Source organism: Hibiscus syriacus, unplaced genomic scaffold (assembly GCF_006381635.1).
Source record: "Hibiscus syriacus cultivar Baekdansim isolate YM2019G1 unplaced genomic scaffold, ASM638163v2 tig00110406_pilon, whole genome shotgun sequence".
In the NCBI taxonomy this organism is placed as follows: Eukaryota; Viridiplantae; Streptophyta; class Magnoliopsida; order Malvales; family Malvaceae; genus Hibiscus; species Hibiscus syriacus.
Window position 1 is genome coordinate 109,671 of NW_024062724.1, and position 26,338 is coordinate 136,008.

General features: G+C 33.5%; 2 protein-coding genes and 1 pseudogene across 2 annotated transcripts; 2 read left to right on the plus strand and 1 right to left on the minus strand.

Moving 5' to 3' along the window:
- Positions 1 to 2,429: 2,429 nt before the first annotated feature.
- On the plus strand, positions 2,430 to 5,888 carry LOC120123950 (glycoprotein 3-alpha-L-fucosyltransferase A-like). The gene is made up of 7 exons (XM_039142724.1): positions 2,430 to 2,978; positions 4,041 to 4,081; positions 4,358 to 4,599; positions 4,723 to 4,827; positions 4,931 to 5,087; positions 5,204 to 5,431; positions 5,579 to 5,888. Exons 1-7 carry the CDS (start codon positions 2,616 to 2,618, stop codon positions 5,829 to 5,831), a joined length of 1,389 nt encoding a protein of 462 aa, XP_038998655.1. The 5' UTR covers positions 2,430 to 2,615; the 3' UTR covers positions 5,832 to 5,888.
- Positions 5,889 to 7,566: 1,678 nt separating this feature from the next.
- Positions 7,567 to 9,675, plus strand: LOC120123951 (annotated as a pseudogene).
- An 807-nt stretch (positions 9,676 to 10,482) lies between these two features.
- LOC120123952 lies at positions 10,483 to 13,757 on the minus strand. The gene is made up of 7 exons (XM_039142725.1): positions 13,418 to 13,757; positions 12,553 to 12,610; positions 12,386 to 12,466; positions 12,248 to 12,283; positions 11,956 to 12,153; positions 11,737 to 11,878; positions 10,483 to 11,294 (listed from the first exon to the last, which is right to left on the minus strand). Exons 1-7 carry the CDS (start codon positions 13,603 to 13,605, stop codon positions 10,813 to 10,815), a joined length of 1,185 nt encoding a protein of 394 aa, XP_038998656.1. The 5' UTR covers positions 13,606 to 13,757; the 3' UTR covers positions 10,483 to 10,812.
- Between the last annotated feature and the right edge of the window lie 12,581 nt (positions 13,758 to 26,338).

Consider the following 26,338-nt stretch of genomic DNA (forward strand, 5'->3'; position numbering starts at 1 on the left):
TGATGTGTAAAAGATTAGGTTATTCCGATTCATCATATTTTTTTCATTTTATTTTTTATCATAATTTTTTAATTAATCTGAGATAAGTATAAGAGTGTATCTATTCAAATATTATTTTTAATTATTTAACATTAAACTCTCATATTCATAGCTTTTTTGGTTTTATGATACTTGAATTTAAAATCTCAAAGAATAATAATTTTTTTTATCATAAGTCTCGTTCGTGTTTGAGGCTTGCAATTTGAATGAGAAAGAAGGCATAAGACGTTAAAAGTGTTTTGGTTTCATTGCATGTTTTTCTCAACAATAGTATGAATATCTCTCGTCCCTATAATTCTTTTTCAGATTTTTTTTAAAAATATATAAAATATTAGTATGTTATTCATTAAAAAATATTTTTATAAAAATATTTTAATAAATAATCATAGTTGTAATTATAAAAATTTATATATAAACTTGAGGATTTTACATCTAGTGAACCAACGCCCTTAGGTGGCGTTTGGTTCGCTGAAACGTTTATGAGGAAATTGGAATATGTAAGAATTGAAATCCAATTCAATATTCTGTTTGGTTGGCAGGAAATGGAATTGAAATCCAATTTCATATTCTGTTTGGTTCGTAGATATGTCAGATGAATTTGATTTCAGTAATATAAAATGACAGAATTGTCCTTCTTGTTTATTTGCTTTATTTTAGTTTATTTTACAACTTACATGTAGTAATATATTATAAAAATTAAAAAATATTAAAATTTCATTTTATTGATTGATTATTTATTTTAATAAATTATAAAAATCATGCTAATAAACATTATAAGTTAAAATCATCGCAATCAAAATATATTAATAAGTTACCAAAAGATAGAGTAATATTTCGATACATTCCAATCGGAGTATGTTAATTAGTTACCAAAAAATATACCAAAAACTATTTTTATTCAATATATGAATTAGAAACTCAACCCGACCAGACTCAAAATAATAAAAAAAAAATATTTTTATTCAATAAAAACATTGACTTAATTGAAAAAAATTATATATAGAGGGGTATTATTGTAATTATTCCTAAATATATAAGGTAAAATTATTTTTTTTTTTCGGGTTGGTCCGGTTTTTTTCACCCTAAACCCGAACCCGACCCGAATATTACACTTAAAAAAAACCCGACCCGAATATCACACTTAAAAAACCCAACCCGACCCGAACAAAATAAAGTTTCATCCGACCCGACCCGAATATATAAATTAGAAATCCGACCTGACCCAACCCGAAATAATAAAAAAATTATTTTTATTTAATAAAAACAGTGACTTAATCCGACCTGACCCGAATTATATATATTTTCGGGTCGGTCCGATTTTTTTTCACCCTAAAACCGAAGCCGACCCGAATATTACACTTAAAAAACCCGACCCGACCCGAATATCACACTTAAAAAACCCGACCTGAACAAAATAAAGTTTTCTCCGACCCGACCCGAATATATGAATTAGAAATCCGACCTAACCCGACCCGAAATAATAAAAAATTATTTTTATTTAATAAAAACAGTGACTTAATCCGACCCGACCCGAATTATATATATTTTCGGGTCGGTCCAGTTTTTTTCACCCTAAACCCGAACCCGATCTGACCCGACCAAAATAAAGTTTCACCCGACCCGAATATATGAATTAGAAACCCGACCCGAAATAATAAAAAAATATTTTTATTCAATATATAAATAAGTTACCAAAGGATTGATGAGAATAGTATGGTCAAATTTCAATTCCCTCCAACAAGAGAATTGAATTCCATCCATTTTTTTGATGTAATTCACTTTCTCTCATTTGATGGAATTGAATTCCATCAGGGATTCTAATTCCCTTGAAAAACTTGAACCAAACATAGAAAAGTGGTATAATTAGATTCCAATTCCCACTAAAACCAAAAGCCACCTTAGTCTTAGCTTCTATGATTTTATAAGATATTTAAATTTTTTATTTATTTAATTAAAATTTAGTAAGGTAAATTACAAACTTGATAACTGAATTTTATGCTCTCTCCTATTTTACTAATTGTACTTTAAATCTTTTCACTAAACTTAATACATTGATCACTTTATTGTTTTCTCACTAATGATGTTATAAATGAGTTTTTATATAGATACTAAATGACATTATTTTGGTTAAATTTTTGTTTGTTTTTTCAAAACGATGTCGTTTTAACAACATTAACCGTTTAACGGCGGAGTGACAAAAAAAATCTATTGTATAAATTTAATGAAAATATTGAAAACTTTTAAAGCTTAATGGGAAAAATAAGAGAAGAATAAACTTTTGTGATAAAATTTACCCATAATAATAAAGCACGCTGCTGCTGATATTATCATCCCAACTGCCGTTGCAACTAAATTGGCGCGGATGACCAGTTGGTATGGAGAGAGTCTTTCGTGTTTTATTTACTCCTTTCAGCCACACATAACTAACTCCCTCCGCCACAACAGCTAGCCGGCGGTCCAAGCCATAAACCGGAAGCTCAACGCTCCCTCGGAGCCATTGGTTTTCAAATTTAATTCCCATTAATGCATTGAGAGACAGAACAGAGGAAAGACTTTTCTTCTTCTTCTTTTGCTTGATGGGTATTGTGCCATATCTAAGAGGAGCAAGAACCCATGAAGGGTTGCCCATAGCCGAAGGGCTATCACATTCTACATCAGCTTCCAACGACAAGAAATGGTTAACCTTGATGCCTTTACTACTCGCCCTTCTCGTCATTGCTGAAATCGGTTTTCTGGGTCGTTTCCGTTCGTTGCCCGCGATGTTCCGTGAATCGCGCTCTTCTGGTCGATTAAAGGTTGGTGGCGCTCGAAATTTTTGGATTCGAGCTTTGGGTGGTCATCGTAACTTGACCTGTGAGGAGTGGCTCGAGAGAGAAGATGTCGTGGTTTATTCAAGGAATTTTAGTGACGATCCCATCTTGGTTTATCATCAGAAACAGGTTTTTGTTTCGATTTTTTGAACCTTTGGCTTTTGAGATTTTGACCTTTTTTCAGAGTGATTTGTCTTTTATTTACTCATTTCACCATAATTTAATAATAAATAATACATGAAATTTAGATAATATTTTATGTTTGTGTTGTTGCTTTTGAGTGAAGATCATGCCTTCACTCTTCATAATATTTGCTAATGTCATAGGAATTATCTTGGAAGTCACACACACTCATATGTCTACCTACCTACCTATCTATGTCGATATGTACCTACGTATAAGTTTATCGTAGACAAATCCAATAGTTTGATCTATATTATTTTTCTACTTCACTCTATATGTATGTATATATATATATGTCTCTAATGTTCTTTTATGTATACATGGATAGACCGAGAAAGGAGCGGGTAGGGACAATTGTCCCTCCTAAAAATTTAAATTATTATATGTTTTTAGATATTTGCTATGTATTTTTTTATTAATAATATGTTTTCGCCTTCTAAATTTTTTAAAAACTCCGCATCCGTATATGTGTATGTATTTGCCATATAATTTTTTCTAGACTTGTATTACATTAGTTGTATATTTTTTTGCTATTTCGCTCTAATTCTCTCGTCATTTTATGTTTGTATGTATATCATGTATGTGTAAGTTCATCCTAGACATTTCCTATATTCTTTTCTTATGTAGAACATTTAAGTTGTATATTACTCTGCTAGTTCACTTCTTTCCATTTTGCATGCATGTAAGTAGCATGTAGCTACGTATTTATGCATGCACGCGTATGTGTTAAACTAGTACGTTATGAGCTTAGAAGTAGATTATTTAGTAGTTGAGTTGAAATATTCTTGTGATTTTACATGTTATTGTTCCCAGCTTTGATGATGTTGAACTTGTTAGACTTGAATCGGGTTACTGAGTTCCAGAGCTTGTTGGTGTTATAGGAGATGAAACGGCCTTGTGCGGTGGGTTGTAAGATGGGACCCCATCCGAGCAAGAAACCTGATGCTATCATTAGTCAGCATCCAAAAGCTGAAGCACCTACTGTGCTGCTCTCTATGGAATCGTCAGCCTACTATCCCGATATTAATATCGCTCAGGCACGACGGTGGGTAAGCACAATCTATATTGACTTGCTTCTATTTGAAACCATTGTGGGACTTCTGCTGATTCTCCATTAACTACTTGTGTTTCTTCCTCTGATATTCCCTTCAACACGTACATCTAACATGCTTCTCTGTTGGAAATATAGAGTTATAGACGAATCCAGTGTAACTGGTATAAATTTTCCGATTATATCATCGGGTTTGTCCTAGGGTTGGAAGTGGATTTAATGGAGGAAGTCACTGTAAGACTAACGCGTCCATTCTGTTTTGCTTTGGATTTAGGGTTGGCTATGAATATGTAATGACAACGAGCCTCTCATCGGATGTCCCAGTCGGATATTTTTCCTGGGCGGAGTATGATATCATGGCACCGGTGCTTCCCAAGACTAAAAAGGCCCTTGCAGCTGCTTTCATATCTAACTGTGAAGCCCGCAACTTTCGTATTAAAGCTCTCGTGAGGCTCGAAAACGAGAATATCAAGATAGATTCTTATGGTAGATGCCACAGAAATCGCAATGAGAATGGTGAACTCATAGTGATCCATATTTATGTTAAAACAGTACTTTTAAACTGCAGCAGCTACATAATTGTGTGTCACTTCATACTGCGTAAAGTAGTGCATGAACATATTTCGTGTAAATTTGCAGTGGACAAAGTCAAAGCTCTGAAACACTACAAGTTTAGCTTGGCTTTTGAGAACTCCAATGAAGAGGATTACGTTACGGAAAAATTTTTCCAGTCCCTCGTTGCAGGTATGAACATTCCTATATTCATGTGTTGTTTTGAACCTGAATGTCTGATATGATTTGGTTTCAGTTTCGTCATCAGATTAATGGAAATGTTAAGATTTTGCAGGAAGCGTACCTGTTGTGGTTGGTGCTCCGAATATCGAAGATTTTGCTCCTTCTCCTGGTTCATATTTACATATTAAGGAATTGGAGGATGTTGGCTCGGTTGCAGAAAGGATGAAGTACCTTTCGGAAAACCAGGATGCTTATAATGAATCATTAAGGTGAATATGTTAGTTACTTACACCCACCCATCTCCCCTGCTTTCATGGCTTCTTTGGTGAACGGATTATACTTTGGTTTCTGCATGCTGAATTTTGTTGACAATCTGTGGTTTCAGGTGGAAATACGAAGGCCCGTCAGATTCTTTCAAGGCCCTTTTGGATATGGCTGCAGTTCATTCGTCGTGCCGTTTGTGCATTCACTTGGCGACCATCTTCCGGCAGGATGAAGAAAAGAACCCCGACGTCCAGAAACGCCCCTGCAAGTGTGAGATGGGTTCGGAAACTTTGTATCATTTGTATGTAAGAGAGCGAGGGAGGTTTGAGATGGACTCTATTTTCTTGAGGTAGTTCCTCTACTCTTTTAGCTACTAGTACATTGTCGCAGATCGTTTTATCAATCCGTTTTTATCCCGTAACGATTAGACTTTCATCAAACATAACCATAAACGATGAAACCAGAGGAAATACTTATTGCCGACATTGATGAGCAGGTCTGGAAACATGACTCTAGAGGCATTGGAGGCTTCAGTTCTTATGCATTTCAAGACTCGGAAACATGAGCCTATTTGGAAATGGGAAAGACCCGAAAGCATTAGAGGGGGTGAACTAAAAGTATATAGAATATATCCTATTGGGTTGACACAGAGACAGGCTTTGTATACCTTCAAGTTCAAAGATGATGCTGATCTTAGGAACCACATCGAAAACAACCCTTGTGCCAAGTTCGAAGTCATATTCGTCTAGATCGATGATTCCATTACGTCATCTCCGAGCACATTTTACGGAGTCCCGGTTATCTGCAGTACTTTGCTGAGATGCATTTCCTGAGAGATCATTGATGAACTGCTAAGTTATAGTTCATTTGATGAACAATTATCAACTTTTCCGGACGGCTCGATTTGAGCTTTAGTTTCAAATTTTTCATAGTTTTGAGTAGTTTGATCAACCTCTTTCATAGCACTATTAATTATTTGATGAATTTGTTTTCCTTTAGATATGTTAGATTATTCTCACATTACTCTAGACACCAACGAATTCATCTCATTATCTCGTACCATTTTATCAATTTAAATTTAACCAAAACTTCTATAAATTCACGAAACTTTAACCTCAAGAGGAAAATGACTCATATGACATGGAATTTACAAGCGCGTTAACAAACAATCATGCTCAACAATCCAAGCTTTTCGACCAATTACAAGAACCAGAGAACAGGTTTCAGAGATTAAAAAAATACAAAAGCCACGCGTGGAATGTGGGTACAGTCAAATCAAACTTAAAGGTTATGTTGCTGGTACTCAAGTGTGAACGACATGAAATTTTCTTCATATATTTGGAAAGTACCACGTTTTGGGCAATTGTCATTGTCTTTTTTCGTTAGAAAATTAACGCTGAGTGGAACGTTAATCTACTAATTGAGATATGATAAAAATCATATTTTAATGATGTATGTTGGCATTGTCATTTCTTTTAAGTACTGACTTGACATGATATTTTAAGCACTGACTCGATGGTATAATGTAAACGAAGAATCGATTCATAAAATACAACTCAAATGATTCTGGGACTCTATATTGAATTGTTATTTTAAAGTCGAATACGAGTAGTTTACGAATACAATGTATTATTTACATCTTATGTTGTCATAAATTTTTGTTAGCAAAACATGTAGTGCCTTGAGGATAAAGAAAGCCTACATATTAAGGGATTCGAACACAAACTGAACAGATTTTTGAGTTCATCACCTATTTAAAAATTCTTAGATAACTTATAGAGATTAGAGCGAGGAAGGGCAAATGAATATATTAGGAATCATTTGGTCTTAATAAAGATACATGCAAAAGATATCTGGGGTAAATGAACCGAGCTTGAACGAATAAGGTTGTGTTTGTATTTGTTTGTTTATTTTTGAAGGTATTCATATTGTTTTGTGTTCTTTAATTTTTTAGTAGTGTGTTTGTGTTCGTTTATTTATTTTTGAAACTTTTCGTGTTAGTTTATTTAACATTCGCGAATGTGTTCGTTTAATGTTAGTGAAAAGATGCGCTTAAATGTTTGCAAATATATTCGTTTACCGTTCGTGAATATGTTCGTTTATCGTTCACAACATGTTCGTTTATCGTTTGGTGACTTAGAATAAAACAGAAAAGAGAGCAACGTGAAAGGTTTTCTTTTTGTGCTATAACAGGGAAAATAGTAAAACTACACAACTAGTGCTTAAACTTATTAGGATTCATAGTTTAAACTCTAAATTTATCATATATTCAATTTAGTATGTACCTTCACTAATATTGAAAATATAAAAAAAATAAACGAGCGAGCTTGTTCGTGAACATAGATGAACCGAGCACACCTCTGTTCGTGTTTCTTCGTTTATTAAGTGAACATAAATTTTTTTTTCATACTCGTTTATATAGCTTAATAAACGAACATTATACGAACGATTCACCGAATTATCTGTTCATTTACACCCCTATACATGTCTATAAATTTTCCAGGTAAGACATTTATGCATGTAATTTTACGACTTGCTTAAGCTATTTATTTTTTCAGGAGGTGTTGTCTTGTTTACTAGATCACAAACTCCTCACAAGCGTCAAGGAATTCGTGTCAATGTTGTTTGTCCTGAGGTAAAATGTGTAGTTAATTTGAAGAATCTGGGATGTTCAGCGTTAACCTATTGAAAATTGTTCCTTTGACTTTGAACTTGGACGTAGTTTGTTGGAACAGCGATGGGAGAAAAAGCGGAACCCAATTTTGTTTCTTTAACGGGAGGCTTTACTCCAATGGAAACGGTGGTATGTAAAATATATTTGTATTTTGTTATCTAACTGATTATCGTATATCTATTTAAGGGTTTAATTCTTAAAGAATTCGAGTTATTAGCATCTCTACTTCAAAGACAGTTATATAATTTTTTGTACAATTGTAATATCTTTTCTATGCATATTTCTAGGTGCTTTCGAGCTGATAACGGATGAAAGCAGAGCTGGTTCTTGCTTGCCTATGGATTTCAAACCGCAGAGGGTTGCAGTATTGGCCCATTGCAACTGAATAAGCAAAATACTCCTCAAGTTCCACGAACAACAAAATCCCGTTCCAAGCTGCTTTAACTTCCCAACTTCCTCAGAATTTTGAGCAACTGTACGTAAAAAGTGTCAAAATCCCGTCAATACTCCCTCTGAATTGGAGTAACCAAGCTGATTAAAACATTTAATTACCATCATAGAAGATAGGATGTGATTGTAGTAATTAAAGATACTGATCAGAGCGATTTTGCTCTTCCTCAGTGTTGTGCGTACTTTGACTCATCATTTCCGTGATGCAACCCATGTAATAAGTGCACCATTGAAACTACCTCTTGAATCAGACCATGTTCTTCTCAAAGACATCTATGCCGGTGTAAACGCTGGTGACTAACGGTATCAGTCTGCGTCATTTTATAATCCATCGTCCATGCTATTTCCATATTCTGAGACTGATCACACCACAGTTTGCATAACTAAGATCTTGATTGCCATCTGATTGAAGGCTTTGTAATGCTGTCATTTGATAATTTCTGCATTTGGTTGGTTTCATGGAAGGAACATCTTACTCAGTAGTCTTCCAGGCTCTCAAGGTGTTTCCTAAAGGACTGGATATTGTGTACGAATGTGTTGGTGGTAACATGTTTGATTTGTGCATTAATGCTTTGGCTATCCGTGGACGACTCATTGTGATAGGAATGATCTCTCAGGTTGGTTTTGTTTACCATAACTTTTAGTTTTAAACGATTGTGAGTTTGATCTTACGTTCTATTAGCTCAGATTTGACTCTTTTGGGTCATTTTTAAGATGAGATATTTGCTAATCCGAACTCATGACCTTTGCTTAAAAGGGACTTAGACCAATTGGTAGTTGGTATTGAATATGTTGCCGTTCATTCTCCATATTCGCAATTTTTATACTTTTGTACTTATTATTTACAGTATCAAGAGAAGCATGGATGGATGCCATTGAATTACCCTGGACTTGTTGAGAAGCTTTTGGCCAAAAGTCAAACTGTGGTATGTAGTCGGTAAAATTTGTCTCAGTGATCTTAAAAGTATCAATATATACACTTATGTTGTCTTCTTTGCACTCGGCATTTGAAGTCTCGTGATTCGATTGTATTGAAAGTTGCTTTTGTTTTCAGGTTGGCTCTGTCCTGTTTCAGTATAGCAGTTTCTGGAAGCAACACCTGATTAGACTCTTTCATCTTTATTCTTCAGGAAAGCTTAAGGTAATTAATTCATATATCTTGAACTCCAACACTCGGTTAGCATTGCATTTGCAGTGAATTCGACTCTAACAGCAATGCCATACGATTTACGAAGCCTTAGTTTTCTCCCTTTCCTAACAGGCTGTAATTCGATTCTAACAGGTTTGGATAGGGTCGCGGATGCTGTCGAGCATTTGCATTCGGGCAAAAGTACTGGCAAGGTGAGCACAAATTTTCAGTTTCAAGCAAAACCAAATCAGGCCTATAATGCGTTTTATGTTACTATCAAATCATATAGGTTGTGGTTTGCGTTGATCCGAGCTTTGGACATCAAATGGCAAAGTTATGATTCGAAGCCGACGACATGATCGTTCATCCCCTCCCGGATAAGGTGTTAAACTAACTAATTGCTTGCTTTTTGCTTCACGTCTCTTTAATATACTCGTACAAAGATGAGATACCATAATGAATAAAGAAGTATAAGATGGCATTGAAATGCTGCTCTCTTTTGTATTGTATCAGACAAATTCTAAAAGTAGCACAGTATTTTTCATAGTTGTACATTCAAACATCCAAATGAGAAGGTATACACCAGTTGAGCTCTTTTTTTTATAATCCGAACACTTAATTTTGAGGGAGTCTCCTAGGAATCAAACTATTGAAAGACTACCGAAAAAATCGTAAATCAGACTCGAGCGACGGGAAAAACTATCCACGAACTCAAAACGAGTATTCAAATCCACTCCGAAAGTTCAAAGTAGGAAAGATCAATAATATATAATATAACCGACATCTTGATCCAACGTGATATCAAATCAACCCTTAAAAAAACAAATAAAAAAACGACCGAAAAATATATCAAACGACAAAAAACGTGTCACGAAGACAAATAAAAACGTAATATACAAACATATTTATTGAAAATAAAAAAATAAAAGAAAATAACAATACGTTATAAGAAAAAAAATATTGACAGTCGAGTCAACAAATTAAAATTAATACCGTCATCAATAAACAAAGACAAAAAAAAAAAAAGTGTGTGTGTTTTCATTTGCTTTGATGTTTGTAATAATTATGGGCTGCTTCGATTTTCGATTAAATCAATTTTTACACGACTTGGTTTTAGATATAATCAAAGTTCACTAACAAAAATATATAAATTATATCATCTTAGCACATATCTTACTACTTAACTATTCACATCTTAGAATCCTCAAACTCAAGCACAGTTAACCACGTTTTTTATACACACAATCCTATACCTCATATACCATATAGTAAATATGGTTCGCAGACTACCTGTACACCTCTTGCCAGAGGACTATATCACAAGCAGAAGAACAGTTAACCAACACAATTTTCTGCAAAAAGGTCCTCCGACCTCGTTTCCGGTGCTCGAGTGAAGAAATCATGAGTCATTCATATTTAAGTGATGGATTTGTTTTGCTTGTAAAATGTCTTGACCGGTAATGACTCACTGGGAACATTATAATCTCGAACGGCGATTGCACTTGATACCAAGGAAAGGCGAATGCCTTCGAGCAGATGCAAATGGCTGTCCCTTACCAGAACTCGAAAACCTAACATCCCAGCCTTCGATGTTCTTAGGAACACAAGCGTCAAAGAGAATTTGACCGAGGACACTGTGAGCATTGATGCTCGGCTGTACAGGTACAGATACCGGTCGAACGCTTTGTTCGTCCTCTAAAGATCCAGACTCTTTACTGTTGTGATATTTTGTTAAACTTGGCAAGAAAAAGTGGTCACTAGGTCCAAGGGCAACTCTCCTAAAGCTTTGGTTCGAGTTAACTGCTGCTTTCTGCAGGCCATAGATTAACTCGGAGATCTCATCATGCATACAATTCATTTCTCCAAGTTTCCGGATCCTATGGGAATAAACCGAAGTTGCCTTCTGAAGGAAACTGGCCACAGCAGCCCTGTATTGGATAGGATAATGCTTGTAGTGTTCTGAAATAGAGCAAAGAATGACATTAGCTCAACTTTCAAACAAACACACAATTCTATCAAAAAAAAAAAAAAACAAACAAACAAACACACAAGTAACAGAACATATTAAAGGTAAAAGACACAGTCAGTTTCGAGCAAGCACTCGGGCATTCATAAATCAAGAAAGATAACATAAACTGAGTTATTTATGTATAAATCGGCCGACTATCCTTTACTTCCTTATTAATCAAGTATATAATATGTTAAGTCTCCAATTTACTCTTGTCAATGCCCTTGACAAGGGGTTGACATGCATAGACTTAGCATGGCAAGCCCCTAACCAGGAGCATTGACGGTAAAAACTGAAAATACTCTGGATATTTATACATGGTAAATAATAAGAACTTAATGGAAGTTACAATACTTGGTAGTAATAACAAAGTAGAGATGGTTACGGACCGACCTAGATGAGGAGAGCCATTCCACTTTACAATCTCAATATCCGCTCCAAGATCCTCTAAGCTTTGAGCGAAGTTACATATAACTGGATATGGTGCAAGGTCATCTTTCTCCGAGCATAAAATGAGATATGGAGCATCTAAGTCCTACAAATGAGGACTGAGAGAAATTAGCCGTAGGAAGCAGAGGAACACAACAAGTTAACAGGGATTAATAAACTTACAACAGAGGAGTAAAGGGTCTGCCAATACTCGGCACGTTGAGACTCAAATCCGGTTAGAAAAAGACCATCGAGACCAGAAGCAACGCCTTTAACGATCCAAGAAACAAGTTTTGATGGTCCAGGTATTTTACGTATGGATGGATGTAAAGCAAACTGGGCATTCAGATCACTTGCAAAATCTACAGGACCAGAATCATAGACAAAACTTCAGTTAGGTTTATGAATATTAGAGATCTTATAAAGGGATTATAAGTAAACCACTACGAGAAACTAAAAGAAAAAGAAAGGATACCGGATTAATCCGACCTTCCCCTGCTTCTTGAATAATCTATACATTAAACATAGCAAAGTTATTTCATCTGCCATGAAAATCAAAGCAAAAAAGTGTCTTTACTTGTTGGGGTTGGAATTTTATCGAAAGTTTTAATACCTGAAAAACCTTGTACATACAAGCTTTAGGACTACCCGAGAAAGCTACAAAGACCACTGGACAAGTTCTAATCTTTAGTTCCTGCAATCCAAAAACCAAAGGCAAGTTTATGTTTCTAGGAAAAATTTAAGACATCATTCAGCGATAAAAACCTTAATGAAACAGACCTCAAGAAGCTGATTTAGAACAACAAATGCCAAGGACATAGCCCTCTCAGGATAATATCTGCACCTGAAAATTTTCAGTACAGTAAAAGAAAACAAAGAAAATTTTTTGCTGAAATTGTAGCAAAGGAATGCTAAATCAAAGATCCTAAGATTTGACGAGTACAAAGCAAAGTTATGTTGCTCCAACATTTCATTTTTGTTAAGTTATTCATGGCCGACACATACATATAGAGATATGACCTCCAAGGATCCTCCAAATAACATGGGAAAACTTTCGAAATTTTGGCCATACTGTGACAGAAACATACCCGTATTCAACACTGGTACTCGAGTCCGAGTCATATAGTCCCAAAGAACTCAAAGTTCCAATATGCATGAGCCCTGCAAATAACTTATACAGACCACCACGAACAGTCTCCACACAAGCTACGTCTCCTATGTGAACTAGGCAAAGCCAGCAACTCATTTGTTCATATCACTATTCACTAGTGAACATTCAATTTAGAATATAGTCTCACCAACACGTCCAAACCAAACAACTTATTGCTGATGTCCTAATTATTTCCACACAATCTATCTACCCATCCTCATCATTGACAATTAACTATGATTGCAAAATTCTATCCCAAAAAAAAAACTAAGGTTGCAAAATTTAATAGAAGCACAAGCTCATCTAGAAACACCCATTTCATGAGAAACCTGGACCAAAGAACCACCAAAAGGAACACTGAATTTCTTCCCCTAAATGACGAGATTTAGACAATTAAAGTAGCTAAACGGAGCTTCTTCCACTCTAATTTACTTTCTATGTAACCAAACAGAATCTAATACATGTATATCCATAAAAACAATTAAAGAAACATACACGTTGAGAAAATCAGCACGGGCAACGAGGGAATTCCAGCTGAGAGAGGAATAGAAATCCAGGTAACTCTGAAGGTGTTTCTCGTGAATCGAAACCCAAGCAAAAACCACGACTATTCCTTTCACTCCTTTACCCTCTGCTGCCTCTTTTCTTCCCCAATACACAGTTCCACCGCCGCTCATCATCATCTTCAACGCTTGTTTTTCCAATTCAAATTCCCAGGGTATCCCTTTGTCGATTCCGACGATTTTTTAAGGCAAGTCAAACTAGAGTTTTGGTGGATGAACTCTGGTTTTTTTTTTTTTTTTGCCCTTTAAGATTTGGAGTCGGTAATACTGGTTGAGGAGGAGCCGGTGGCAGTACTCTAATAATGCCACTTGTCATGGTTGATGTTAAGCGCATTTTAGAATATACTTTTGGGTAAACTACATCATTGATTCCAGCTCTTATAACTCTTTTTTTTTTTCTTCTCCCTGAACTTTTGTTTTACAAATTTAGTCACTAACTTTACGTTTATCTATTTCAATCATTGGTTATTAAAAATTTAATCAGGGCCAACACTTAATTATTGGGTCAAGTCATATAATTGATTGGTAATAATATATTTAATTTATGCCGTAGTTGAAACTAATTATTAAAAAATATAATTAAACTTACTTAACCCTTAATTGATGTTTTAAGTCATGTAGTTATTGATAAGAATGATATATAGGAATCAAACATATCGTTATTTTATTAGAGGATTAAATTTATTAAATTAAGATTAAACTAATATAATATATAAATTTTGAGAACTAAAATGATTATTGACCAACAAGGGTTGGTTCAAGTGGTAAGCAACTTGATATCATTTAAGTAAATCTCGAGTTAGAGTCTTTGTGTATGTAGAAAATCTCACTGGAATATTCACTAAAATCATGTGAAGCCCAGATCAATCAGATTTAATCAAAACAAAACTTTAAGAACTGGTAATGCTTGAATGACCAATGGTGTGTTTTTCCCTATGCTTTTCAATCGTGCACCGGTTTTCGTAATATTAAACGACGTCGTTTGTTGTCCAGAAATACAAAATGAAACATATTCAACATAATATTGGGAGATGCCAGGGCCACTTCTCTGACTGCAACTGATGTGAAGGAGCACCAGATCCAAGGCTATGCCTATCAAGAAATTGCACGTGCAAGTCATAAGTATTAAAATATACACATAAATAGGATATAATTATTTTTGTAAAAAAAAATATATGATATAATTATTGTGCCATTATACTAACGTAAGCAGGCCAAAATTATCCATGGTCACCCTAAGAACAAATCACCTAATACACTAAGGAGTTGTTTTATTGGGTAATACGATGGTTGAGCAAGACAAAAATTAGCAGGCCAAACAGACGGTTTCTGATTGATGGGATAGTCTAATGAAATTTATGAGCAGCCTTATAGCTCACCTTCAATGGCTTATGCTTCTTGTTCCCATCTAAGGAAATCCAAATAGGGTTTCGGGAAACAAGATCCGATAAAATTAAAACTCAAGCTTGGCCAAGAAAAGCATCAACACGTACAATCTATTTATTTATTTACGCTGAGAAAAGGCAACCAAAGCATTAGTCCCAAACGTTAAGTGGACACCGCGTTCCGTTCGTTTTGCGCCCGTACCGCTGCTCTGCTCTGCCGACTGCCATTCTTTTGTTTCCTTCAAGCACTTGGATGTCTCGGTCATCTCACATACACAATGCTTTGTGCCTTTGTAAGCTTTTTTTTAACGGTTATCACCTGGAACTTACGAATTTAAAAAAATTATGGTAAAATTTTAAGAATACGAAATATAAAATTCTAAGAATGTAAAATTAAATAATTGATATAAATATTTAAAAAAAAAACAACTGCCTTCCTTGATCCATCCGTGATAATCACTGCTTACCCTCGTATAAAGTTACCCTACCCTGCTCAACTATCAGAGCATGAAAAAAATGGAAACAATGTTTGTTTATCGTCTAGTTTAAATTATAATAAAGACATGAATCTGATTAAAATTTTAATATTATATGTTGAATGTAGTTTTATTTTAAGATTTAATTTGAAATAAAGTTCAAACACTTTATCTTCATTGGACTAAATTTGATTATATTATAAAAGGAACTTGATTAACTAAAATTATTTAAATTTATCTAGCTCCATAGCTTAAAACTTTTGGAATACTATCTTTTCCTATTGTCAACTGTCATGTGCCATATCTGCGTGCTACCTCATGTAACGTTAACCTATCTCACTTTCAGTGCTTTAACCGAATCCACTGGTATCGACCCTCCAGAGGTGCATCCTTGACAATATCATAATTGTACCTGCAATTTTAAAAATTAAAATTAAAAATAAAACTAAAAATCGGAGGGAATATAACGAATTGAAAAGTTTGTTAGTCAGAGATTTGGGGGATTTTCTGGATTCTGCTACTGCTAGAATGCGCCAGTTTAGTGGTACGGCTTATCCTACGCACTCAAGAAGAATAAAAAATTGATGAGAGAAACAAACACTTGCTTTTCTGCGAATCGGACTTGCTCGTAATTTTCAGCGACGGAGAAGAAATCGTCGATCTCAGCTTGTGACGGTGGCTTTTTACTACGTGGCAATGCCGTTTCCTTTGTGTCTCCAGTGAGCTCCATTGTTGGAGTTGCTTCTGCGCTGAAAAAACGAAAATGTAATTTAGAAAACGGAGAGTTGAGGGAAAATATTCGTGTTTGTTGCTTCCTTGTTTTGAAATATAGCAATGTAAATTGAAAAAGGTTAAGGAATCACTGAAAAAATTAACCTGAATTTGTTGACGTTGATGCACGTTGAGATTTCGGTTTCAAAACTCTTGGCCTGCAAAAGAACAACATTCGTGAAATGTTTCAGGTAATCAATTAATATATTTAACAAATAGATTCATATCCTAGCTCAAGCGCTGGTAATGTTTTGAAGAATAAAACCGATTTCGCATCTTTCATTTCATTTTCTCAGCAAGCAAACAGGAAAAAAATATTTCGGAACTCACCTTTAGATCTACGAATCTCAAGCTATACTTGACAATATCACGTGACTCATTGCTTGTCGAGGACTGGTAGCCGGAGCTGAGGCTTGAACATATTTCCTTGGCTACCGATGCTCCACCGGAGCTCGAGGAGGCGAACGGCTTGTTCCGCGAGTTCGAAAGGAAGCGAACGGTTTTTCTTCTCTTTGACAATGAGAAGTTTGTGCTTGAAGATTCCATGTCTGCTGTTTTCTGCACTTGGTTTAGAGCTCTTGGTGCACTTTCCGCCTATTTGCTTGCTTCGAGGGTTTTTCTTAGAGAAAATATAACATATTTTTCATTTCTGGCTTCGCTGTTTTGTGGGATTTACATTTTGTAGAATGGAGAATCTGTTAAAAAGGACGATTGAGTGGTAGGAATAGGATGATGCGCTTTGGGCCATTGATATCTTAGACGTTGGTATTTGTACCTTTCATTTTGGTTCGGTCCTTAAGTTGGGTCACCTTAGTTTTTTTTTTATAGAAAAAATAGATTCAAAAATTAATTTTTTTTAATTTAATCTTCTTGGAAATTTTATAATGTTTCAAATTAGCCTTAAATTTTAAAATAAATTTTTATTTTTTACCGATATAAATATTTTTTTATAATTGTATTCTATAATAAAGGAAGATAGTTATTATATAGAAGGATTTATAGTAATTATTTGAATTGGATTAGATTGAAATTTATTTGAAAAATTCGTTTTAAACTATAACTAAAAAATGGTAAAGTATACAAATTGTCTCCCTACTATATGATGTTATTTTGTTGAGTCCATCAATTATTAAAAGTTAGAAAATGATCATCCGACTCTAGGATGTTGCTTTGTTGAGTCTCTCGACTAGTAAAGTTATAAAATGATCACTCGATTATTCATTATGTTTCAAACTCGTCATTTTTCGTTAAAAAATTAAGGAAAAAAAGGCAACCAAGGTCCTCAAACTTAAAAAAAAAAACAATGTGGTCCTCATCATTTTTTTCAATCAATGTGGCCCTCGAATTATAAAAAAAATCAATGTGTCCCTTTGACTAACGAAAACCATCGTTGAGCGACGGAACCATTATGTACGGCTGACGTGGCACATTTAGTTGCCTAGTGACGTTGATTGTGTTAAAATATTTAAGTTGAGTTGGAAAGAAAACTAATTTTAAAAAATATAAACACATGATTTGTTGATTAAAACCCTAAATTCACATTTTTATTCTTTATTTTCCAGAAATTCATCTTCAGTCTCACCCACATCGTGATTTTGAAGAGCAACAACTCTTTTGGTAACCTCCTTCCATTGGGCATCATAAGGTAAGTTGTTCATTTCAAATTCTATTGGAATTAATCTCACTCCGTCATCTTCAAATCTTGAATCGATTCTCCTCTCATCTTCTTTGATTTTTTTTTCTTTTTCTTGAATGGAACTTTGATTTGAATGAAATATTTGAAAACCCTAAATATTTGATTTTTCTATTTTCTTTTTCTTTTCTCGAAATATTTGAAATGTTTTCAGCACTATGGCTAATTTGACAACCTCGTCAACTAAAAACAATGGTGAAAATAATGTTCAGTCGTATTTCTCATAGGAATATGATGGAAATATTGTGTATTGTAAATGTGGATTGAAGTACCCTATGCAGACAACTTGGAAAAGGAAAAATATAGGTAGAAGATTTTTTAGTTGCCCTAATTTCAACAGTGCATATTGTAAGTTCTTCAAATGGTATGATGAAGAAATTTCCGAAAAAGCGAAGTTTCTAATTTACTAGTTACTAAAAGAGAATGAGGAGTTAAAAAATGTTGCAAACTAATGATCATTTCTCAATTCAAGAACTGAAATTTCAGTTGAATTTGATCCAAAAGCAATTGTATGTTGTAGTAAAACATGGTGATAAACTTAGCATGAAGAGAAATTTGTATAGTAATGGTATGATATTTTCTTGGATAATTTTTGTAGCAGTTGTCTGGGTTTATATGGGTTAGATGTTTAAGAATTTAGGTTTATGGTTTAATGTGGAACCATTGATGTAATATCCCAAACTATGGGTTAGTGACCAAATTGTAAAGTTTCAGAATTGGGTGACTAAAGTAGAAGAATGGATTAGTTCAGTGATTTATTTGAAAGTATTTCCTAAAAGTTGTTAGTAATTATTAAAGGAACTAAAGGGTAAAATGGTCATTTGATCATTTAAGGAATTAAAAATGTGATAGTGGGGATATATATTTACACGTGGAGTATAGGAAACCAAAAACAATGTTTCCAGAATTCTCTTCTCCTCCTTTCTTCTTTGTGCGTAAAGCTCCAGCTCAAAGGTGAGTTTCTTAATTAGTTGGTTATTTGTTGAATTAAAAGTTGGGTTATGATTCTTTGGTGATACTTATGCTTAAGGAAAGCTTAAGTTATCTTAAAATCAAAAGATAAATGAGTTAGGGAAGATTAAAGATTTGGAGTTCTTGAGTGAATTTTCGGAATGGAGTTGATAAGTTGAACTTGAAGTTAAATTTGACTTGTCATCAGCTTAATTAAGAAGTATTAAGTGTTAGAATTGGATTTGAAACATGTGGAAAATAGGGTATGATTCTTGAAGTTCCTAAAGAGGAGAGGATATTAAGGGTAAAGGTGAGATAAATGAATATTAATGAGTTTAAGTATGTATATGTAAGTTAGGAATATGAAAGGGGTTGAAATATGAAGGATTTAATCCAAAAAGAATGAATTTTCGGGTTCAAAAATAGGATTATGGGCAGAGTGCATCGATGCATATTCATAGTGCACCGATGCATCAAGGTTAAAACCTAGCAATTGTTTGAAGGTGTATCGATGCACAGGTAGTGCATCGATGCACTCTTTTAAAATAAAAACATCAAATGCAATTAGTGCATCGATGCATAAGGCATGCATCGATGCATCCCAGTAATAAACAAACATCGAATGTATTTTGTGCACCAATGCACAAGTAGTGCCTCGATGCATACCTTCATTAAAAGATGAAGGCTTTTCTTTTAGCCTAAGAAGTGATAATTTAGAAGATATCAATTAGTATACTGATATGTATCAATGTATTATTATGATGTAGATATAGAATGAAGCTTGTTCCGGAACAATCTAGGGATTAAGATTGATTCAAAGCAAACAAAGCTAAGGTGAGTGCACATTCTTTAGTATATGAGGTTCAATGGAAAATAAGACTTGCGATAAGTCTATTTCCAATAGTGAAAATCATGAATTCATAGAAGTATGTGTTTGTTATGATTGATATGTGTGCATGAGTATATGTGTTATTGATATGAATATGGTAAGTAAAAAGTATTAATGGTGAACATAAGGATAATGAAATGATAGGTATATGTGAATATATGTATTGATGTGTTTTTGTATGTATTGTAAGATTATATGTTTATGTGATAACATGATAAGATGACAATGATTTACATATCATATGAACACATGAGAAATGTTAGGAGCTATATGAAAGAGAAAGTATATGTGATACGTGAAGGTGAATCATATGTTTATATGAATATGAACTCATGAGAATTGACATGAACTACGTGATTACATGTATATGTGAATGAAACCATGAGTTTATATTAATATATGATATGGTTACATGAATATGTAAAAGGATATAAAAGATAATGCCCATGTTATGTGTCATGAGAGCTAGGGGTATAGTTGGCATGCCAAGAGTCGAGGGTCTACGCGGTCCTTCGGGATATATATGTATTCTTTGGAACATGTGTGAGGTCTTTTGAGACACATACTTGATCCTTGGCATATGTATATGATTCTTAAGGAATGATATGTGGTCCTTCGGGGCATATATGTATTCTTTGGAACATGTGTGAAGTCTGGTGAGACACATACTTGATCCCTAGTATATGTATATGATTCTAAAGGAATGATATGTGGTCCTTATGGACATTATTATATGGCATTACGGTGCAATTCTACGCGGCACTCCGGTGCAATTATATGTGGCACTTTGGTGCAATTATATGAGCTGTGGTGACAACATTAGTGCACAACCTCTATGTACTCGCATATCTTTAGTTCTCACATGTGTATCATGGGCTATTAAATAGATAATATTAATAAAAATGAAGATGACATTATAGTTGCTTGGGTGTATGTGCTTTATGATAGTATATATGGTATATGTTATATGATATACATGAGTACAGGTTAAGGTATATGTGAATGAGTATAATTGATTGAAATGATGATATAATAAGTCTATAAGATATATGATATGGACATAAGAGATCATAGGAACATGAGATAAGAATATGAATGATAATGACATATATGTATGTATATATATTCGTTACATGTAAAAGTATGAGTTGTATGAAATGATAGTAGTAATTGTTTATGTATGATTATTAGTTACCGTTTACTTTATATGTTTATTGCCTCACTAAGTCTTTGACTTAGCGTGTAAGTGATTTACACGTAGGTTTCGAGAAGAGTAAAGAGCAATGTGGAGCAAGACAGGTCAGTTCTCCTTACTAAAGGTCAGATCAGAAAAGAGGTGAATAATATGTATTTTAGTATATAAAGTTATAGTTGACATGTTTTCAAAAGAATATATTGTTTAAGCTATGAGCAGTTTTATAAATGTTTTGAATAGTTATATGTAAATAAATAAGTGAAATATACACGCTCTGATTGGTTTTGTAATAATGAAAATGTCTTTTATGTAAATTCGTCATTTATATGTTATAAAAGTTTTAAATTACTCACTATTTTATACAAGTACATGTTTTAAAAGGTCAATGTGACACCTCGGATTCGTATCCGGGTTGGGGTGTTACATTTAATGGTATCAGAGCTACGGTTTAGCCGATTCTAGGCATTAATCGAAGTAAAAAGTGTTTTAAAAAGTATACATGCCAACATAGAGTGAATAATTTCTGATCTAATAGTGTAAGGAGTGTATTGTCTTGCTAATAGAATTAAAATGTTATGTTATATTAGATGTATGATCATGAGAGCTTCCAAAGTATAGCACAAGGCAATAGACTGAAGGTAATAGCATTCACCTGCCCTGGCAAGGCAGGGAGAAGAGCGAAAAACCTCAGGAAGTGTCTGTATAAACTTAGGGAATGTCTTCACCATGTTGAAGAATATTCTGATGAATTTTCAATTTATACTTCTTTAACTCATAGAATGAATGTATTGAATTAGTTGAAAAAGTTAAGAGCACCCAAGTTCAAGGATGGATTTGAGGAAGGTTCTGTTGTTATAGACCTGTGGTTAGATGATATGATAGAAGGTTTTCATTTCTCCAAAGAGGATAAATTAAATTGAGTAGTTTCGTTACTACTTTGGCAAGTTAGAGTATGCTGGACAATTGTCACCATGAGAATGTCAAAAGATCAAATGATGCAGTGAGAATTTGTAGGAGAGTTAAGAATAAGTGCATCAGTGACAAGAGTATGATATATATATATATGTGAAGTCAGAGTTTATGAATTTGAGGCAGAGGGAAATTGTAATATGTATGGACAAGAGTATAGTTTGATAAGTAGAGTAAAAGTTGTTGAAACTAATTTGAATGAAAATGATGTTTGCAAGTGATATGTAGAGGGCTAGTGCCTAGATTAAAAGAGTGTTATAAGTGTTGAAATGGTTCCCTTTTTAAAAAGTGGTTATCGACTTAGTTGGAATTAGTTGTATTTCAAGTTAAAAGATCAAATTGGATGAAAGTCAGACTTACTTAAGTAATAGAGTTTGGTTATAGATAATCAAATGAGAAGTTAAAGATAGATGTGAAGTAAGATATGAAAGTGGAGGAATGTATTAAGTGTTTTGCTAGAAATTAAATAATGTGAAGGATAAAAAGTATTTTAAATGTATCAAGTGAGGTAGTTATTGTTTTTGTATTTAAGATGGAAAGAGTTAGCGTTGGCTAACAAGATTATGGGACAGAATGTATTGGAATTATAAGATTTCAAGATATGGTAGGTTATGATAACCAAATATGAAGTGGATATGGATACAATTGTATATATATTCTGATCATAGAAATATGAAAGAGTGAAGGAAGTGATGATTCAAATGTTTGAGTAAAGCTAAGGATTGATAAGAAGAGTTTAAGTATGGGTACATCAATGATCAGTTTATAAATAAAGGAAGTTAGAATGTTAAGCTTGAATAATGGAAGTGACATGGTGTATGAGATTGAATGTTTATTTGATTAGTTGGGTAAACTATTGTTGAAATAATTCCGACTGCAAAGAATGTATATGAATGGTTCGATGAAGGTTTACGTTTTAGATTGGAAGAACCGATGTTGACTAACAGAGTTATAAGATAGTAGTGTATTAAAGTTAAAGGATTAGAAGATGATTTCAGGGTAAACTAATTATGTATGGTGTGGATTGAGATATGGTTATGTATTTTAATCATTGAAATGAAAAGTAATAAAGGAGACAAGGCATAATACTGTATATGAATGAGAGTATGGGTTCGATAAGTGAATTACACTGGGTTGATTTCAACTAAAATGATGTTTATGATTAATTTGATCAGGGCTTACGCCCTAGATTGAAAAGTTGTTACTAATTAGCTGTGATGGCATGGATGTTAGAGTTATAAGATTTGAAGGAAAGATAAAGTAAGTTAATCAAATGAGATATGAATCTGGATGTGGTTGTGTATTTTGATCATATAGATATGATATAGGCAAGGAGATAAATATTTATGTATTTTAAAGAAAGTTTTGATGGAAGAAATACAAGCAAGATGCGATAAGAATGAGGTTCTGTATAAGTGAAGTTGATTAGTAAAGTTATAAAGATATAATGAAGATTAGTAATCAGAGATGAGTTTAAGTGATAGGAAAAGAGTATGTGAACATGAAAGAAATATATGATTGGTGTATAAGAAGATTTTGATTTATGAAAGAAATGAAAGGATGAAGTTTAAAGAATCAGATGTGATAAAGGTTATGTTGAGATATAGATTATAAGTTTAACTAGAAGTAAGAAAGGTATGTCAGGTGATATGAGAAATTGTTTAGTTATGCAAAGTGTATGTTTAATCAGTTATGATGAAGATTTAAGGTTATGTTTCTTGGTCAAGTTGATGTAGTCAGAGAAATGAAGAAAGATTTATATGTATTAAGGAAGTTTTGGAGTCAGTCAAGTAAGGATGAAATAAAAGTTTAGTTATTCTTGCAAGACAATTGAAGATTGACAAGGAATTTGATTGATTTATGAGTTTGAGTAATAAGAATTAATGTTATTGTCTATCTGATAAGTGACATGATAAGAGATATAAAGTAAAAAGGTAATCGAATAATTGAAATGATAAGAACCAAGTTATTAATGATGATACAAAAGATTAAGTTCAGAAAGCAGCATGAGAACGTTAGAAGATATGTTCTTCTAGGATGTGCAGTGAAAATTCGAGGACGAATTTTAAAAGAAGAGGAGATTTGTAATATCCCAAACTATGGGTTAGTGACCAAATTGTAAAGTTTCAGAATTGGGTGACTAAAGTAGAAGAATGGATTAGTTCAGTGATTTATTTGAAAGTATTTCCTAAAAGTTGTTAGTAATTATTAAAGGAACTAAAGGGTAAAATGGTCATTTTATCATTTAAGGAATTAAAAATGTGATAGTAGGTATATTTATATTTACACGTGGGAGTATAGGAAACCAAAAACAATGTTTCCAGAATTCTCTTCTCCTCCTTTCTTCTTTGTGCGTGAAGCTCCAACTTAAAGGTGAGTTTCTTAATTAGTTGGTTAATTGTTGAATTAAAAGTTGGGTTATGATTCTTTGGTGATATTTAAGCTTAAGGAAAGCTTAAGTTATCTTAAAATCAAAAGATAAATGAGTTAGGGAAGATTAAAGATTTGGAGTTCTTGAGTGAATTTCCGGAATGGAGTTGATAAGTTGAACTTGAAGTTAAATTTGACTTGTCATCAGCTTAATTAAGAACTATTAAGTGTTAGAATTGGATTTGAAACATGTGGAAAATAGGGTATGATTCTTGAAGTTCCTAAAGAGGAGAGGATATTAAGGGTAAAGATAAGATAAATGAATATTAATGAGTTTAAGTATATATATGTAAGTTAGGAATATGAAAGGGGTTGAAATATGAAGGATTTAATCCAAAAAGAATAAATTTTTGGGTTCAAAAAGAGGATTCTGGGCAGAGTGCATCGATGTATATTCATAGTGCACCGATGCATCAAGGTTAAAACCTAGAAATTGTTTGAAGGTGTATCAATGCACAGGTAGTGCATCGATGCACTCTTTTAAAATAAAAACATCAAATGCAATTAGTGCATCGATGCATAAGGCATGCATCGATGCATAAGGCATGCATCGATACATCCCAGTAATAAACAAACATCGAATGTATTTTGTGCACCGATGCACAAGTAGTGCATCGATGCATACCTTCATTAAAAGATGAAATGGGCTTTTCTTTTAGCCTAAGAAGTGACAATTTAGAAGATATCAATTAGTATACTGATATGTATCAATGTATTATTATGATGTAGATATAGAATGAAGCTTGTTCCGGAACAATCTAAGGATTGAGATTGATTCAAAGCAAACAAAACTAAGGTGAGTGCACATTCTTTAGTATATGAGGTTCAATGGAAAATAAGACTTGCGATAAGTCTATTTCCAATAGTGAAAAGCATGAATTCATAGAAGTATGTGTTTGTTATGATTGATATGTGTGCATGAATATATGTGTTATTGATATGAATATGGTAAGTAAAAGGGATTAATGGTGATGATAAGAATAATAATAAGGATAATGAAATGATAGGTATATGTGAATATATGTATTGATGTGTTTTTGTATGTATTGTAAGATTATATGTTTATGTGATAACATGATAAGATAACAATGATTTACATATCATATGAACACATGAGAAATGTTAGGAGCTATATGAAAGAGAAAGTATATGTGATACGTGAAGGTGAATCATATGTTTATATGAATATGAACTCATGAGAATTGACATGAACTACATGATTACATGTATATATGAATGAAACCATGAGTTTATATTAATATATGATATGGTTACATGAATATGTAAAAGGATATAAAAGATAATGCCCATGTTATGTGTCATGAGAGCTAGGGGTATAGTTGGCATGCCAAGAGTCGAGGGTCTACGCGGTCCTTCGGGACATATATGTATTCTTTGGAACAGGTGTGAGGTCTTTTGAGACACATACTTGATCCTTGGCACATGTATATGATTCTTAAGGAATGATATGTGGTCCTTCGGGACATATATGTATTCTTTGGAACATGTGTGAAGTCTGGTGAGACACATACTTGATCCCTATTATATGTATATGATTCTAAAGGAATGATATGTGGTCCTTATGGACATTATTATATGGAACTACGGTGCAATTCTACGTGGCACTCTGGTGCAATTATATGTGGCACTTTGGTGTAATTATATGAGTTGTGGTGACAATATTAGTGCACAACCTCTATGTACTCGCATATCTTTAGTTCTCACATGTGTATCATGGGCTATTAAATAGATAATATTAATAAAAATGAAGATGACATTATAGTTGCTTGGGTGTACGTGCTTTATGATAGTATATATGGTATATGTTATATGATATACATGAGTACAGGTTAAGGTATATGTGAATGAGTATAATTGATTGAAATGATGATATAATAATAAGTCTATAAGATATATGATATGGACATAAGAGATCATAGGAACATGAGATAAGAGATATGAATGATAATGACATATATGTATGTATATATATTTGTTACATGTAAAAGTATGAGTTGTATGAAATGATAGTAGTAATTGTTTATGTATGATTATTAGTTACCGTTTACTTTATATGTTTATTGCCTCACTAAG